The sequence below is a fragment of the Berghia stephanieae genome, chromosome 7, assembly GCF_034508935.2.
Source record: "Berghia stephanieae isolate SIO BIC M18660-M18661 chromosome 7, UCSD_Bste_1.3, whole genome shotgun sequence".
Lineage (NCBI taxonomy): Eukaryota > Metazoa > Mollusca > Gastropoda > Nudibranchia > Aeolidiidae > Berghia > Berghia stephanieae.
This window is the reverse complement of record NC_088366.1, coordinates 8,214,458-8,231,957: the sequence shown is the minus strand read 5'-3', so window position 1 is coordinate 8,231,957 and position 17,500 is coordinate 8,214,458. Positions and strand designations below refer to the sequence as shown.

Below are 17,500 nucleotides of genomic sequence, written 5' to 3'. Positions count from 1 at the left end.
CATTTAGTGGATATCGCGCTATATAAAGCTCAATTTATTATTATTACCAACTATAGGCAAATCTTCACATTCGTTACGATACAACTTACATTTTTCTTATTCGAATTTTGTTTGTACATCATAAAATATAAAGAAAATGTAATCTATAGATAGTATGCGCTTGGCTAAGAAACTCATAACATTGCTAGTCGGAAGTATAACGGACCAACACACAAAACTGTGTGTATCCATGAACGTTTCCAGTCAGGTTAATACAGTTCAGTGAGCATTACTCATAAACCTCTGGTTCCATGCCTGGTCACTCGATACTGCATATTATCTATTCGTCGTTCAAACAGTCGATGAGGTTGGTGAAGATTATAGGTCCCGGGCGTACTTTTCCACAGACTGCAGGTATTCATTCTTATTACTCATAAACGCGGATGGCAAAAAACAATAACAAAGACCTGAGTGACGTCAACTGCATACTATCTATCGGTGGTAAGGAAAGGGTTGAGGTATGCCAGAATAGTACTCACGAGAGCAAGCTGACTTGAGAACAGGCCACCCGGCAGACGTACATTCTATGTCCACATGGCCTCCACGAGAGGTGCAAGTAAACGAGACGATTTCCCCTACAGTGTAGCCCGTCTTGAGGTCAGAGGTCGGGGCACCGTCAAAGGGCACCCATGGGGTTCCGCATGTTATCGCTGTTGTTGGTTGTGTCGGTGGGAGGGGGGGGGGGGTAGGAGAGGTGGGGTCGGGCGGGGTGGGGTGGGGTGGAGGGAGGGTAGAGGGAAGAAGATGAGAGATATAAATAAATGTGAGTTGAGAGGAGATGCGGTGGCGGTGATGATGACGTTGATGCGTGATGATGATTATGTTGTTTTTGATGATGATGATGATGATGATGATGATGATGATGATGATGATGATGATGATGAAGATGATGATGATGATGTTTATGATCATTATTATTATTATCATTGTTATGATTATCATAATGATGATGCTGATGCTGATGATGTTGATGATGATGATGATGATGATGATGATGATGATGATGATGATGATGATGATGATGATGATGATGATGATGATGATGATGATGATGATGATTGTGATGATTATGATGCTGTTGATGATGATGGTTATGATGACGACGACGATGATGATGGTGGTGGTGATGATGATGATGATAATGATGATGATGATGATGATAATGATGATGATGATGATGATGATGATGATGATGATGATGATGATGATGATGATTATGATCATTATTATTATTATCATCATGATGATGCTGATGATGTTGATGATGATGATGATGATGATGATGATGATGATGATGATGATGATGATGATGATGATGATGATTGTGATGATTATGATGCTGTTGATTCTGCTACTGCTGTTGCTGCTGCTGCTGATGATGATGATAATAATAATAATGATGATGATGATGATATTGATAATGATGAGGGATTATGTCGACGGCTTATTTATCATAATCCTAACAATGGTAGTTCTAATGATGACAACAATATTTTATTCATTAAATCAACCTAAAAATAAAAACCCCAAAAAACCCACCGACTTTTCTAATTCCCAGCCCTTACCGCCAGTAATATCAGGAGGAGGCACATTGATGTCAAAATCACAGGTCTTGGCACATTTCATTCTCTGGAGAGTGTTCTTACAGAGATTAGGGTCAGAGGTCAACAGGCCGGGACAGTTTGGCAACTGGTCTAACCTGTCCACTGGAAACGATCCAATCAAAATATCATTTTTAAGACAGATGATAAATAGATGCTTAAAGAGGGTAATAAAGTTGTTAAAAAATCTTAAATAGCAGATAAATAATTATATAAATAAATAAAGATATGAAATAAGATTATATATATATATACGCCAGTCTACACACTAGTAAGTGCGGTCTCAAAACGACAAGAAAAAGATTTATCAGGGTTCTTTTTTTGTTTAAGAATCAATATTAGGCTATTAAATCCCCTTTAATAATGATAAAGAGCGGTTGTTAGGTTCCTTTAGGATATATGCCCATGCCATAGTAGGAACCTAAATGCACGCTTGTATGTACCTGGCGCCGTAGCAACAGAGGTCTTTTTTATTCGTGACAAATCGCAGACGACAAACTAAGGGAAATAATCGATGATCATTTACTATAAGCCATGGTAGGACTATCTCCGAAGTTACGAAATAATCAATCTTGGTCAAAAAATGTTTTATAATATCTCAGTTGTACAATTTTCTATAAAATCGTCATTAGAGAAAATAAATATGAAGATATTTGAAGAGTTAATATATTTTTTTTACGTTAGTCTAGATTAGAAGTAGATTTTATTTTACTTTAACGTATCAACAACAAAAGTCATCGCATTCTGTGTATTACTCCCCTTTGTTTTATAATTTAATTAAGTGACGTAACAAGTTATGGTGACCCAACACAATATAAGTTCAGTCGCGTAAGAATACAATCAAATGGTTTGTCTATTAATGGAATTTTCTCATATTAGGTTTAATTAAATAATTACATTATTTTTTTATCTAGCCCAGAGTAATATTTTCTGACTGTTAACTTTAAACGGGAGGTTTAATGATAAAATCTTTGAACTTGCATCGGTTTCCGGCACTCGTTCTTGATAATAGTCGTGCTATGGTCAAGAACCGATGACGAATACCAGTAGAAGTTCAAAAATGGTTCCTATGTTTCTCATTTCTCATCCCAAATAAATAACGTGTGATGATAACAGGTTATAACAATTTGTGATGTCATATGATCAATCGTTAAATTTCACTAGGATTATATATATATATATAATATATATATATATATATATATATATATATATATATAATATTTATATATATATATATATAATATATATATATATATATATATATAATAGAAGTAGATCTATCATTTGGTTTTTATTCAGAGACATCGAAATCATTTTTTTAGATCAGCCTATCTTATATAGAGTATATAAACAAATAAAATTGTAGTATTGAGAGAGGGGGCCAAGATTGTGTTTATCGTGAAGAGACGAGCCGCTCGTTTTGTTACGGGAAACTATGAGAAAACATCAAGTGTGAGCAGCATGATCGATCAACTTGAATGGCGGTCGCTCCAAACTAGGAGGAAGGCAACTCGCCTGACCATGATGTGTAAGATAAAGAACAATCTGATGGTGATTTCATATCCTGATCTCTCCAAACACCGACACGAACATCTAGGATTTCCCACATGGACAGTTTCATCCCCCCTGACATCCACTTAGGACCTCAGAATAATTATTATTTTACCCTCAGAACTATCATCACAAACTTGAACAATTTACGGCTGGAAGTTTCATCTGCACCCACTTTAGATTGATTTACTTGCAGAGCTTCTAGATCACTGCTGAATGTTCACCTTCATGTTATTGTTCATGTCAAAATCTTCTTGAGTGAAGGTTGTCATTAAAGGAAGATTCAGACCATTCAGAACAAAATTGGTGAGTGAGCTGAGGTGATTAATGCTTTTAAAAAATTAATTAAAAATTGTAATATTAAAGCACAACACCGGGTCTAAATATTTTAGTCATCAAACACGGGTCTATTTAATTTACTCATCAAACACCGGGTCTATTTAATTTACTCATCAAACACCGGGTCTATTTAATTTACTCATCAAACACCGGGTCTATTTAATTTACTCATCAAACACCGGGTCTATTTAATTTACTCATCAAACACCGGGTCTATTTAATTTACTATCAAACACCGGGTCCATTTAATTTACTCATCAAACACCGGGTCTATTTAATTTACTCATCAGACACCGGGTCTATTTAATTTACTCATCAAACACCGGGTCTATTTAATTTACTCATCAAACACCGGGTCTATTTAATTTACTCATCAAACACCGGGTCTATTTAATTTACTCATCAAACACCGGGTCTATTTAATTACTCATCAAAACCGGGTCTATTTAATTTACTCATCAAACACCGGGTCTATTTAATTTACTCATCAAACACCGGGTCTATTTAATTTACTCATCAAACACCGGGTCTATTTAATTTACTCATCAAACACCGGGTCTATTTAATTTACTCATCAAACACCGGGTCTATTTAATTTACTCATCAAACACCGGGTCTATTTAATTTACTCATCAAACACCGTGGCTATTTAATTTACTATCAAACACCGGGTCTATTTAATTTACTATCAAACACCGGGCTATTTAATTTACTCATAAACACCGGGGCTATTTAATTTACTATCAAACACCGGGTCTATTTAATTTACTATCAAAACACCGGGGCTATTTAATTTACTCATCAAACACCGGGCTATTTAATTTACTATCAAACACCGGGTCTATTTAATTTACTATCAAACACGGGCTATTTAATTTACTATCAAACACCGGGTCTATTTAATTTACTATCAAACACCGGGTAATCTATTTAATTTACTATCAAACACGGGTCTATTTAATTTACTCATCAAACACGGGTCTATTTAATTTATCATCAAACACCGGGAATATTTAATTTACTCATCAAACACCGGGACTATTTAATTTACTCATCAAATCAAACACACGGGCTATTTAATTTACTATCAAACACCGGGTCTATTTAATTTACTATCAAACACCGGGTCTATTTAATTTACTCATAAAACACCGGGGCTATTTAATTTACTCATCAAACACCGTGGCTATTTAATTTACTATCAAACACCGGGGCTATTTAATTTACTATCAAACACAGGGGCTATTTAATTTACTCATCAAACACCGGGTCTATTTAATTTACTATCAAACACCGGGTCTATTTAATTTACTATCAAACACCGGGTCTATTTAATTTACTATCAAACACCGGGTCTATTTAATTTACTCATCAAACACCGGGTGTATTTAATTTACTCATCAAACACCGGGTCTATTTAATTTACTCATCAAACACCGGGGCTATTTAATTTACTATCAAAAACCGGATCTATTTAATTTACTCATCAGACACCGGGTCTATTTAATTTACTCATCAAACACCGGGTCTATTTAATTTACTCATCAAACACCGGGTCTATTTAATTTACTCATCAAACACCGGGTCTATTTAATTTACTCATCAAACACCGGGTCTATTTGATTTACTCATCAAACACCGGGTCTATTTAATTTACTCATCAAACACCGGGGCTATTTAATTTACTATCAAACACCGGGTCTATTTAATTTACTCATCAAACACCGTGGCTATTTAATTTACTATCAAACACCGGGGCTATTTAATTTACTATCAAACACAGGGGCTATTTAATTTACTATCAAACACCGGGTCTATTTAATTTACAATCAACCGGGTCTATTTAATTTACTATCAACACGGGTCTATTTAATTTACTATCAAACACCGGGTCTATTTAATTTACTCATCAAACACCGGGTCTATTTAATTTATTCATCAAACACCGGGAATATTTAATTTACTCATCAAACACCGGGAATATTTAATTTACTCATCAAACACCGGGTCTATTTAATTTACTATCAAACACCAGGGCTATTTAATTTACTATCAAACACCGGGTCTATTTAATTTACTATCAAACACCGGTCTATTTAATTTACTCATAAAACACCGGGGCTATTTAATTTACTCATCAAACACCGTGGCTATTTAATTTACTATCAAACACCGGGGCTATTTAATTTACTATCAAACACAGGGGCTATTTAATTTACTATCAAACACCGGGTCTATTTAATTTACTATCAAACACCGGGTCTATTTAATTTACTATCAAACACCGGGTCTATTTAATTTACTATCAAACACCGGGTCTATTTAATTTACTCATCAAACACCGGGTCTATTTAATTTACTCATCAAACACCGGGAATATTTAATTTACTCATCAAACACCGGGTCTATTTAATTTACTCATCAAACACCGGGAATATTTAATTTACTCATCAAACACCGGGTCTATTTAATTTACTATCAAACACCGGGGCTATTTAATTTACTATCAAACACCGGGTCTATTTAATTTACTATCAAACACCGGGTCTATTTAATTTACTCATAAAACACCGGGGCTATTTAATTTACTCATCAAACACCGGGGCTATTTAATTTACTATCAAACACCGGGGCTATTTAATTTACTATCAAACACCGGGTCTATTTAATTTACTCATCAAACACCGGGTCTATTTAATTTACTCATCAAACACCGGGGCTATTTAAATTACTATCAAACACCGGGTCTATTTAATTTACTCATCAAACACCGGGTCTATTTAATTTACTCATCAAACACCGGGTCTATTTAATTTACTCATCAAACACCGGGTCTATTTAATTTACTAATCAAACACCGGGTCTATTTGATTTACTCATCAAACACCGGGTCTATTTGATTTACTCATCAAACACCGGGTCTATTTAATTTACTCATCAAACACCGGGGCTATTTAATTTACTATCAAACACCGGGTCTATTTAATTTACTCATCAAACACCGGGTCTATTTAATTTACTCATCAAAAACCGGGTCTATTTAATTTACTCATCAAACACCGGGGCTATTTAATTTACTCATCAAACACCGGGTCTATTTAATTTACTCATCAAACACCGGGTCTATTTAATTTACTCATCAAACACCGGGTCTATTTAATTTACTCATCAAACACCGGGTCTATTTAATTTACTCATCAAACACCGGGTCTATTTAATTTACTCATCAAACACCGGGTCCAAACTCGGGTCGGCAGCAGCTTTTAATAATAATAAATTGAGCTTTATATAGCGCAATATCCACTAAATGTGCTCAAAGCGCTTTACAAGGGGTCCCTGGTCAACAGCAAAATTTAACATGGAGGAAGGGACATGACGCCTGTTAGGCGATATTACAATATGTCGGACAAAGACAACGCTGTAAACGGCCAGGTACTCATTTTAAACCTGAGTTCGGTGAGAGAATGTGAGTAAAGAGCCTTTTCCAAGGACTCAACTATGCGCCGAGACCGAGGCTCGAACCCAGCACCTTCCGATCCGAAAGCGAGTGTCATACCACTAGACCACATAGCCGCACAATGCTTTAACTCTCTCCTTTCCAGTTGTTTTGAGAATCTTCCCTGAGACACCACGTGACCCAACACAAAAATATATTCTCCTCACTCAAACAGAAAAGCAACAAGTACTTTCTATACATAATATGTGACCCTTCGCCTAAAAACGGTATTAAGTCGGGTTGGTTAAGATGTTGAAAATTGAATTTATAGCCTGAAATATCAGACTTGTGTTGAGTTTATATGATTAATTACGGAGAACAAATACCATATTTTAGGGTGAGAATACCAACAATGTATAATTTGGACCAGTTTGACATTAAATTCGGTTTTTAAGCATCTGGTTCGTTCCGACATAATATCGTTTTGAGACGATGGGTCACATATTGTTCAGCTAAATAAGCTCAACAACGCAGCGTCAAGTTTATATAGCTAAGGAGGTGAAAACGTTTTTTAAATTCTGTGATATGCAAAAGAAATTAGAATGGTAAAGTGCGGCTATGTGGTCTCGTGGTTTGACACTCGCTTTCGGATCGGAAGGTCCTGGGTTCGAGGCTCGCTCGGCGCATAGTTGAGTCCTTGGAGAAGGCTCTTTACTCACATTCTCTCACCGTACTCAGGTGTAAAATGAGTACCTTGCCGTTAACAGCGTTGTCTCTGTCCGAAAAAACCCCTGTAATATCGCCTAACAGGCGTCATGTCCTACATGTTAAATGTTGTTGTTGCCCAGGAACCCCTTGTAAAGCGCTTTGAGCACGTTTAGTGGATAGTGCGCTATATAAAAGCTCATTTTAAAATATTTTTTTTTTAATTTTTGAGCTGTATCGTAACAAATGTGACGATTTTTATGGGTGGTAAGGGGATGGTTAAGATTATCACTGATTAGCTAAAAGTCATGAAAATGTGATTTAAGTACTTTTAGTACTTTGGGATTTTCAATTTCTAATGTCCACATTAAACCTTTCTGATGTTATGGGCCGCATATTATATTAAGTTGTCCTTCAGAGCCATTAGGCCCATGGAGTTGGAGTTTATCCCGGTTTCTATAGCGTGAAACGGGCAATAGCAATTGCTTGTTACCCTTTTGATAGGACGGTACTCCATCTCAAAGTACTTTCAGCCAGGTCAAACAGATATAGCTACCCAATCACTGCTGGGTAGGAAAGGATGCGCTTGACTAAGAAGCTCTCAACATTGCCGTCCGGAAGTATAACGGACCAACACACAAAACTATGTGTAACCTTGAACGTTTATAGTCTGGATAATACGGTTTAGTGAGAATTACTCATAATCACGGATTGCAAAAAACAATAACAAAGACCTGAGTGACGTCATATTTGTTCTATCTATAGATCGAAAGAAGTTGACGTCACTTGGGTCTTTGTAATTTTTTTTTTGCCATCCGTGTTTATAAGTAATGCTCACTGAACTGTTTTAACCCGACTATAAACGTTCATGGATACACACAGTTTTGTGTGTTGGTCCGTTATACTTCCGGATGGCAATGTTGTGAGCTTCTTAGCCAAGCGCATACTATCTATAAGTTGATGGATAACAAATAAATAATAAATGAAGAGATGACAGTCTTACGTTTGTTGCACACGTCACAGTAAGCCCTCCTACACATCATCCTGTTGACTGACACATAACACCAGGGTCTTTCCATGGCCCCGTTAGGATTACGGCAGTAGTTGTGTGATAGCATCTCCAATGCCCGGGGTCTGCGGCGATGACAGGGAAGAAATAATAGTAATATAATAATAATAATAATAATAATAATAATAATAATAATAATAATATAATAATTATAATAATAATAATAATAATAATAATAATAATAATATAATAATAATAATAATAATAATAATAATAATAATAATAATAATAATAATAATAATAATAATAATAAATAATAATAATAATAATAATAATAATAATAATAATATAATAATAATAATAATAATAATAATAATAATAATAATAATAATAATAATAATAATAATAATAATAATAATAATAATAATAACAAAATTAATAATAGTAATAATAATAATAATAATAATAATAATAATAATAATAATAATAATAATAATAATAATAATAATAATAATAATAATTAATAATAATAATAATAATAATAATAATAATAATAATAATAATAATAATAATAATAATAGTAATAATATTAATAATCATGATAATAATAATAATAATAGTAATAATAATAATAATATAATAATAATAATAATATAATAATAATAATAATAATATATTAATAATAATAATAGAATATAATAATAATAATAATATAATAATAATAATAATAATAATAATAATAATAATAAATAATAATAATAATAATAATAATAATAATAATAATAATAATAATTAGATTAATAATAATACACGAATGACGTCAACTTCATTCTATCTGGAATCTCAACAAAAACATATTATTAGCAGACACGATTGAGACATTGAGTATGATCCGATATATTGGGTGCTTATTAATCTATAAAAGTGATTGGAGAAGGCCGTAGCCATCGTTAACATTTAGCCTGACACTAGAATCGTAGCCATCGTTATGTTATAGCCTGACACTGAAATCCAAAAGGACTGGCAGTTTGACGTCATTAGTGAGTTGTCGTTAGTAGAGCTCATGGAAACAAGTCATTTCATTGGTTGAGCTATTGAATACAACACAACTTTTGTTTTCTTTTGTGGCCAAAGACTTTTCTTTTTACGTTATTTGTTGGTCAGTGTAAGCGTAGCCATCGTTATGTTATAGCCCGACACTGAAATCCAGAAGGACTGGTAGTTTGACGTCATTATTTGGTTTATGCACCGCTTAGTGAGTTGTCGTTAGTAGAGCTCATGGAAACAAGTCATTTCATTGGTTGAACTATTGAATTCAACTCACGATTTGTTTTCTTTTGTAGCAAAAGACTGAAATTTTGACGTCATTTTTTGGTCAGTGTCAGGCCATAACTTTACGAAGGCCACGCTAGAATCCACTATGGCTTATATTTTGACGTCATTATTTAGGGAGTTGTCGTTAGCAGTGCTCAAGGAAACAAGTGATTTCATTGTTTGAGCTATTGAATACAACACAACTTTTGTTTTCTTTTGTGGCCAAAGACTTTTCTTTTTACGTCAGTTGTTGGTCAGTGTCAGGCTATAAGTTCACGATGGCTACGAATTGGCACTCATGTTCTTTTTTTTACCATCATAACCAATCATTTCACAGTAACAAATTACCCAAAATAGGGAAAATCTTCGCAAGCCGCAGCATCCTTCCAGGGCAGACACTCTTCGAAATTCTCAGTGACATTCTTGGTACCGATGTAGTTGATTCCACGACCTCCTTTTGTGTGGTGACAAGTCTCCTCCTCTGGAACCAAATATTATTTCAAAGAAAGAATAAATGTAACCCATCATCTCAACTCGGTTTAATGTAGGTTTGCTTGTTTGTTTTTAAGGGTTTTACGGCCCTTGCAATACATTAAGGTCATATCAGCGCCAGTAAAAAGGAAGAAAATGGGATAGTAAAAAGTTCCAGAATTACAATTAAAGCATCCAAGAACAAGGCAGACAAAGGTGAATTGGTTCAAATAGGGAACAGATGTAGATTCCAAGAGCACTCTATCAGTGTACTTAGTTTGATATCACCTATATTCTCATCCAGACACAAGCACAGGTCCCTACTGAGAGGAATGCACTCAAATGTTTAGAAATCATATATAATATATAAACAAAACATAATACAGTGCATAACAGAGAAGGAAAATAATATCATCTCCCAAAACTAACTAACATTTGACTGTTTCCCTCCCAGCCAGGGTATCCTGCCAGGGCCAGGACAAAACCAAGTAATCTCATTCCAAGACAAAGACAGAAAGCATGTTGGACAACAGACATAGGGAGATAGAAGACACAGTAGTTACCTCCCTGCCCACAATGGGAGGTCAGGAACCCCACCCAGTAATGTCGGTTGGAACTAGATTCAAAGACTTAAATGTAGGTTGAAAATGGTTTTGTTTGTTTTTAAGGGTTTTACGGCGTTTACAATATAGGTCATTTGAGGTCAACTGATTTTTTGGTATGGTTTTTTTTTTCTTGTATTTTTCTTTCTTGCTTTGTCTGGCACATTCCATACACACTTGCTCATTCTTTATCTTACAAAGGTGCCTGATTTATTTAGTGTGTTTACGTGTGTGCTGTCCTTTTAATAGTGTTCATTGTGTTGGAAACAACTAAGAGAAGGAATCAGATAAAGGCATTCATCTAATACTCTATACACAATAATATTATTGTGCTGTTATGTGGTCTTGTGGTATAACACTCGCTTCTGGTCGGAAGGTCCTGGATTCGAGCCTCGTTCGGCGCATAGTTGAGTCCGTGGAAAAGGCTATTTACTTACATTCTCTCACCGTATTCAGGTGTAAAATGATTACCTAGCCGTGAACAAGCAGCGTTCTCTGTCTCTGTCGGAAAAAAAAAACATTGTATTATCGCCTAACAGGCTTCATGTCTCATTCTTTATGTTAAGTTGGTCAGGAACCACTTGTAAAGCACTGTGAGCACGTTTAGTGGATATTGCGCTATATAAAAGCTCAAGAAACAATACTCTAAAGACAAATGTTCGCTTGGGGACCAAGAAAGTAATTATATTTTATAAGATTAATTTATTTACCCAGTAAAACTTCTGCTGTAAACTGGACGCCTTTCTTTCCAGAATTTGCATTTTCGCCAGCCCACCATTCAAGGAAGAGGAAATCTTTCTGAGAGATGAATTCTTTCTTGAAGTATTTGGCAAAATCTCTGGGAATAAAATAGGAAAAGAGAGAGCAAGAGAGTTTGTCACTGTGTTCATGGACTAAAAAAAAGTATGTCCTCCCTCTTAGTATCATTAGATGCCTCCGTCGCCTTGGTATTTTATGAAGAATTGATAATCTACCAAACACACGTCTGATGTCAACAGCGAGGCAGAAAATACTCAACCCATAGAGAAGAAGAAGAAGAAGAAGAAAAAGAAGAAGAAGAAGAAGAAGAAGAAGAAGAAGAAGAAGGAGGAGGAGGAGGAGGAGGAGGAGGAGGAGGATGAGAAGAAAGAGGAGAAGAAGAAGAAGAAGAGGAAGAAAAAGCAGAAGAAGAAGAAGAAGAAGAAGAAGAAGAAGAAGAAGAAGAAGAAGAAGAAGAAGAAGAAGAAGAAGAAGAAGAAGAAGAAGAAGAAGAATAAGAGGAGGAGGAGGAGGAGGAGGAGGAGGAGGAGGAGGAGGAGGAGGAGGAGGAGGAGGAGGCGGAATGATCTATGTATTCCACTATGAGCAAATTGAGGCTTAATTATCTTCATTGGAAGTAGAATTATTTTCTATTTCATGAAATTGAAAGAGATAAATTTTTATAATTGTAGTGATTACGACTTTTCAATTATTCGTATAAATTTCATCCCGATATAATACCATTTTGATACGGTTGGTCACATGTTAGGATGGTGTGATACAGAGGTACTTACAATTGTGGCAGGGCCCACTTGTGGAATCGCCTGATGTTGAACAAATCGCCCCCGTCAACGTCAAAGACATCCATGGTTACTTTGATCCGTGCTCCTTTGGGGACCTGCAGAAAAGGAATGAGATCGTCTTCAGTGATGAGTAAGGTAAGTTTGTTTATACAACTGATATCCAGAATCAAACCGTAGCCATCTAGCCATCGTTAATTTAGCCTGACACTAAGACCGTGGCCTTCGTAAAGTTATGGCCTGACACTGACCAAAAAAATGACGTCAAAATGCCAGTCTTTTGCCACAAAAGAAAACAAATCGTGAGTTGTATTCAATAGTTCAACCAATGAAATAACTTGTTTCCATGAACTCTACTAACAACAACTCACTAGGCGGTGCAAAAACCAAGTAATGACGTCAAACTGCCAGTCCTTTTGGATTTCAGTATCAGGCTATAACATAACGATGGCTACGCTAAAACCCACTAAGACCCAGATTTAGACGTCATTTTTTTAGGTTTGTGGACCGCCTAGTGAGTTGTCGTTAGTAGAGCTCAAGGAAACAAGTGATCCTATTGGTTAAACTGTTGAATACAACTCACAATTTGTTTTCTTTGGTGGCCGAAGACTGGTATTTTGACGTCATTTTTTTTTGTCAGTGTCAGGCTATAACATAAAGATGTCTACGCTAAGACCCACTAAGCCCCAGATTTAGACGTCATTTTTTTTTGTCAGTGTCAGGCTATAACATAAAGATGTCTACGCTAAGACCCACTAAGCCCCAGATTTAGACGTCATTTTTTTTTGTCAGTGTCAGGCTATAACATAAAGATGTCTACGCTAAGACCCACTAAGCCCCAGATTTAGACGTCATTTTTTTTAGGTTTGTGGACCGCCTAGTGAGTTGTCTTTAGTAGTGCTCAAGGAAACAAGTGATCCCATTGGTTAAACTGTTGAATACAACTCACGATTTGTTTTCTTTTGTGGCCAAAGACTTGTCTTTTGACGTCACTTGTTGGTCAGTGTCAAGGCCATGTATTTACGAAGGCCACGATCAAACCCGTCACTGTGCGTCGTGCCAAGCGAATGCCCTAACAACTGAGCTATCGCCACCGCCGTGAAAGTTTTCATTTTCTGAGATTCTTTTCAATTGGATTCCGTAGTCTGATGTCACGCCGCCCGACAATGGCGGCCATCTTGGTTCTAAACAAAGAAAATCATTACTTTTTGTTCTTCATGCTGGCTAGAACTTTTCGTATGCCTTGTGATCAGAATGTGTAAAAGTCAAAACATGATTTAATTTATGGTTTTTTTTCCTCTGGATACGCTTTTATGCTCGCCGGGGAAATAGTTCATACGGCGTCCGCCATTGTTCTGATAGTTTAGAGTCAGTGTTACTAAGTTACCATGCGTCATTAGGAAGGAAGTGACGTCACGACTATTGAATCCTATTCACTTCATTTCTTGCTAGCATAATTCTCAATAGAATATATAGTATGCACTTGGCTAAGAAGCTCACAACATTGCCATCCGGAAATATAACGGACCGACACACAAAACTATGTGTAACCATGAACTTATATAGTCTGGATAATACAGTTAATTGAGAATTACTCATAAACGTGGATGGCAAAAAAACAATAACAAAGACCTGAGTGACGTCAACTTCGTTCTATCTATACTTACAGCAAAATGGTACAGGCATCTCCTGTCCTGCTCCCTCTGCCCAGAATCGAACCCTGGAGTTTTGAACGTTTGAGATCGGTGGTCGCCGTTCAACGTAACCTGCTCGTTACAACCTGTAACATAGATTTAATTTTGAAATAAATTGTGACCCTTCGCCTCAAAACGGTATTAAGTCGGGTTGGTTAAGATGTTGAAAATTGAATTTATAGCCCGAAATATCAGACTTGTGTTGAGTTTATATGATTAATTAAGGAGACTGGATACCATATTTTAAGGTGAGAATGCCAACAATGTATAATTTAGACCAGTTTGACACGAAATTCGGCTTTTAGGCATCTGGTTCGTCCCGACATAATACCGTTTTGAGACGATGGGTCACAATTGAGCTTTTATACAGCGCAAAAGGAGGAGGAGGAGGAAAAGGAGGAGAGGAGGAAAAGGAGGAGCAGGAGGAGGAGGAAAAGGAGAAGGAGGAAAAGGAGGAGGAGGAGGAGGAGGAGGAGGAGGAGGAGGAGGAGGACTAGGAGGAGGAGGAGGAGGAGGAGGAGGAGTAGGAGGAGGAGGAGGAGTAGGAGGAGGAGGAGGAGGAGAAGGAGGAAAAGGAGGAGGAGGAGGAGGAGTAGGAGGAGGAGGAGAAGGAGGAAAAGGAGGAGGAGGAAAACAAGAACGTTATGTTTCGGAGAAAAACTGTCGTCTCCCTCCCTTACCGTAAACACCAGGCCTGTATTTACAGAATCCATGAATGAGAAAGTAGCTTTGTATCCAGCTCCTGGGGGGATCGCCGTATCGTGTGGACTCTGGGACGAACATTACGATCAGCCCCAAACCAAACCGCATGCCTTAGAAAGAAATATTATGGGATATAACAATGATAATAATAATGATGATGATGATGATGATGATAATAATAATAATAATAATAATAATAATAATAATAATAATAATAATAATAATATATAATGATATGATGATAGATAATAATAATGATATAAATAATATAATAATAGATAATAATAATAATAATAATAAAATAATAATAATAATAATAATAATAATAATAATAATAATAATAAAATAATAATAATAATAATAATAATAATAATAATATTAATAATAATATATAATAATTAATAATATAATAATAATAATAATAATAATAATAATAATAATAATAATAATAATAATAATAATATAATAATAATAATAATAATAATAATAATAATAATATAATAATAATAATAATATATAATAAATAATAATATATAATAACATTAATAAATAATAATAATAATAATAATAATAATAATAATAATAATAATAATAATAATAATAATAATAATAATAATAATAATAATAATAATAATAATAACAATAATAATAATAACAATAGAATTTCATGTCAAACGTCATTGGGTTGTCACTTTGGATTTCCCAGTCTCCATAATTATCATCATCATCATCATCATCATCATCATCATCATCATCAACATCATCAACAACAACATCATCATCATCATCAACATCATCATTACAGCATCATCGTCATCATCATCATCATCATCATCACCATCATCATCATCATCATCATCATCATCATCATCATCATCATCATTACAGCATCATTGTCGTCATCATCATCATCATCATCATCATCATCATCATCATCATCATCATCATTACAGCATCATCGTCGTCATCATCATCATCATCAGATCATTATCATCATCATCATCATCATCATCATCATCATCATCATCATCATCATCATCATCATCACCATCATCATTACAGCATCATCATCATCATCATCATCATCATCATCATCATCATCATCATCACCATCACCACCACCACCACCACCAACGCCACCACCACCACTACCACTACTACTATCTCCACCAAATTTCAATTCAAACTGGCAGCACACATCATACCCTATACCTCACCTTCTACAGTAGGACAATGCCCAGACTCCGCAATGAGCATAAATCCCCTTTTCCTGGGCAGTTCCATGGTATATTGCGTCTCCCTATCCTTTCTACAACAGAATTTCATGTCCACCTTCATAGGGTTGTCACTTTGGATTTCCCAGTCTCCATAATCCCCGGCGTGCGTGAAATTGGCCATCGTTTGAGCCATGTAACCTGACTGGGAAAAGGCTGAGAAAAAAAAAATTATTAAAAAAAAATTAAGATCGTTTTACAACACCCGAGGACATACAAAATGTCTCAATCGTCAATCTGGAATTTAGTAATGTAAATTTTTTTTTTAAAAACCGTGAGCTTTTATATAGCGCAATATCACTAACGTCTCAAACGCTTTACAGGGTCCCTGCAAACAGCACACATACATGTAGACGAGACATTACGCCTGTCAGACGATATTACAATTTTGGACAGAGACAACGTGTTAACGGCCAGTACTCATTTTACACTGAGTACGGTGAGAGAATGTGAGTAAAGAGCCTTCTCAAGGACTCAACTATGCGCCGAGCGAGGCTCGAACCCAGGACCTTCCGATCCGAAAGCGAGTGTCATACCACAAGACCACATAGCCGTGTATTTATGTCTTTATTGCGTTTTTGTTGTTGGCTGAAGAAGGGTTTTGAGCCCGAAACGTTCCGTGCTGGGTATTTTTTTCTTCTTTTTTTGAAGCTGTTATATTCATTTTTGTTTTTATATTATTAAATAGCTTTGAGACGACTGCTACGTGGTCTAGTGGTATGACACTCGCTTTCGGATCGGAAGGTCCTGGGTTCGAGCCTCGCTTGGCGCATAGTTGAGTCCTTGGAAAATGCTTTTTACTCACATTTTCCCACCGTACTTAAGTGTAAAATGAGTACCTGGCCGTTAACAGTGTGTTTCTGTCCGAAAAATTGTAATATCCTCTAACAGGCGTCATGTCCCGTCCTATAATATGTTAAATGGTTCTGTTGACCAGGGACCCCTTGCAAAGCGCTTTGAGTACATTTAGTGGATATTGCTCTATATAAAAGCTCAATTATTTTTTTTGGTAGGAGACGACTGGTTTCAGTGCTGATTCATACTTGCCTCCGTTACAGTCATGTCCGACTGGTTTGATAACGCAGTAAGTTCCCATCGGCATCCGGTCCATTTCGGTCCCGGTGCTGTTTCGAGTACACATGTAGTAATTGGTGGTTCGTCCCGACTTCGGGAACGTGACGTAGAAATCCCTGGCGCTTCGGGTGCCCGTGATGTTGAAAGC

The 17,500-nt window shown here is 35.8% G+C and overlaps 1 protein-coding gene across 1 annotated transcript in view; it reads right to left on the bottom strand.

Annotated features, from left to right (window-relative positions):
• Positions 1–17,500, bottom strand: part of LOC144976632 (uncharacterized) — a 63,122-nt gene that overhangs the window by 21,325 nt on the left and 24,297 nt on the right. The window contains exons 13-22 of the mRNA XM_078920930.1: positions 17,326–17,500; positions 16,222–16,434; positions 14,983–15,114; positions 14,276–14,388; positions 12,603–12,706; positions 11,781–11,908; positions 10,346–10,478; positions 8,678–8,808; positions 1,605–1,745; positions 519–689 (exon numbers count right to left, since the gene is read on the bottom strand). The exon at positions 17,326–17,500 is cut by the window's right edge and continues 86 nt beyond it. Of these exons, the coding sequence (XP_078777056.1) occupies positions 519–689; positions 1,605–1,745; positions 8,678–8,808; positions 10,346–10,478; positions 11,781–11,908; positions 12,603–12,706; positions 14,276–14,388; positions 14,983–15,114; positions 16,222–16,434; positions 17,326–17,500 (1,441 nt within the window). The remainder of the gene's footprint in view (positions 1–518; positions 690–1,604; positions 1,746–8,677; positions 8,809–10,345; positions 10,479–11,780; positions 11,909–12,602; positions 12,707–14,275; positions 14,389–14,982; positions 15,115–16,221; positions 16,435–17,325) is intronic.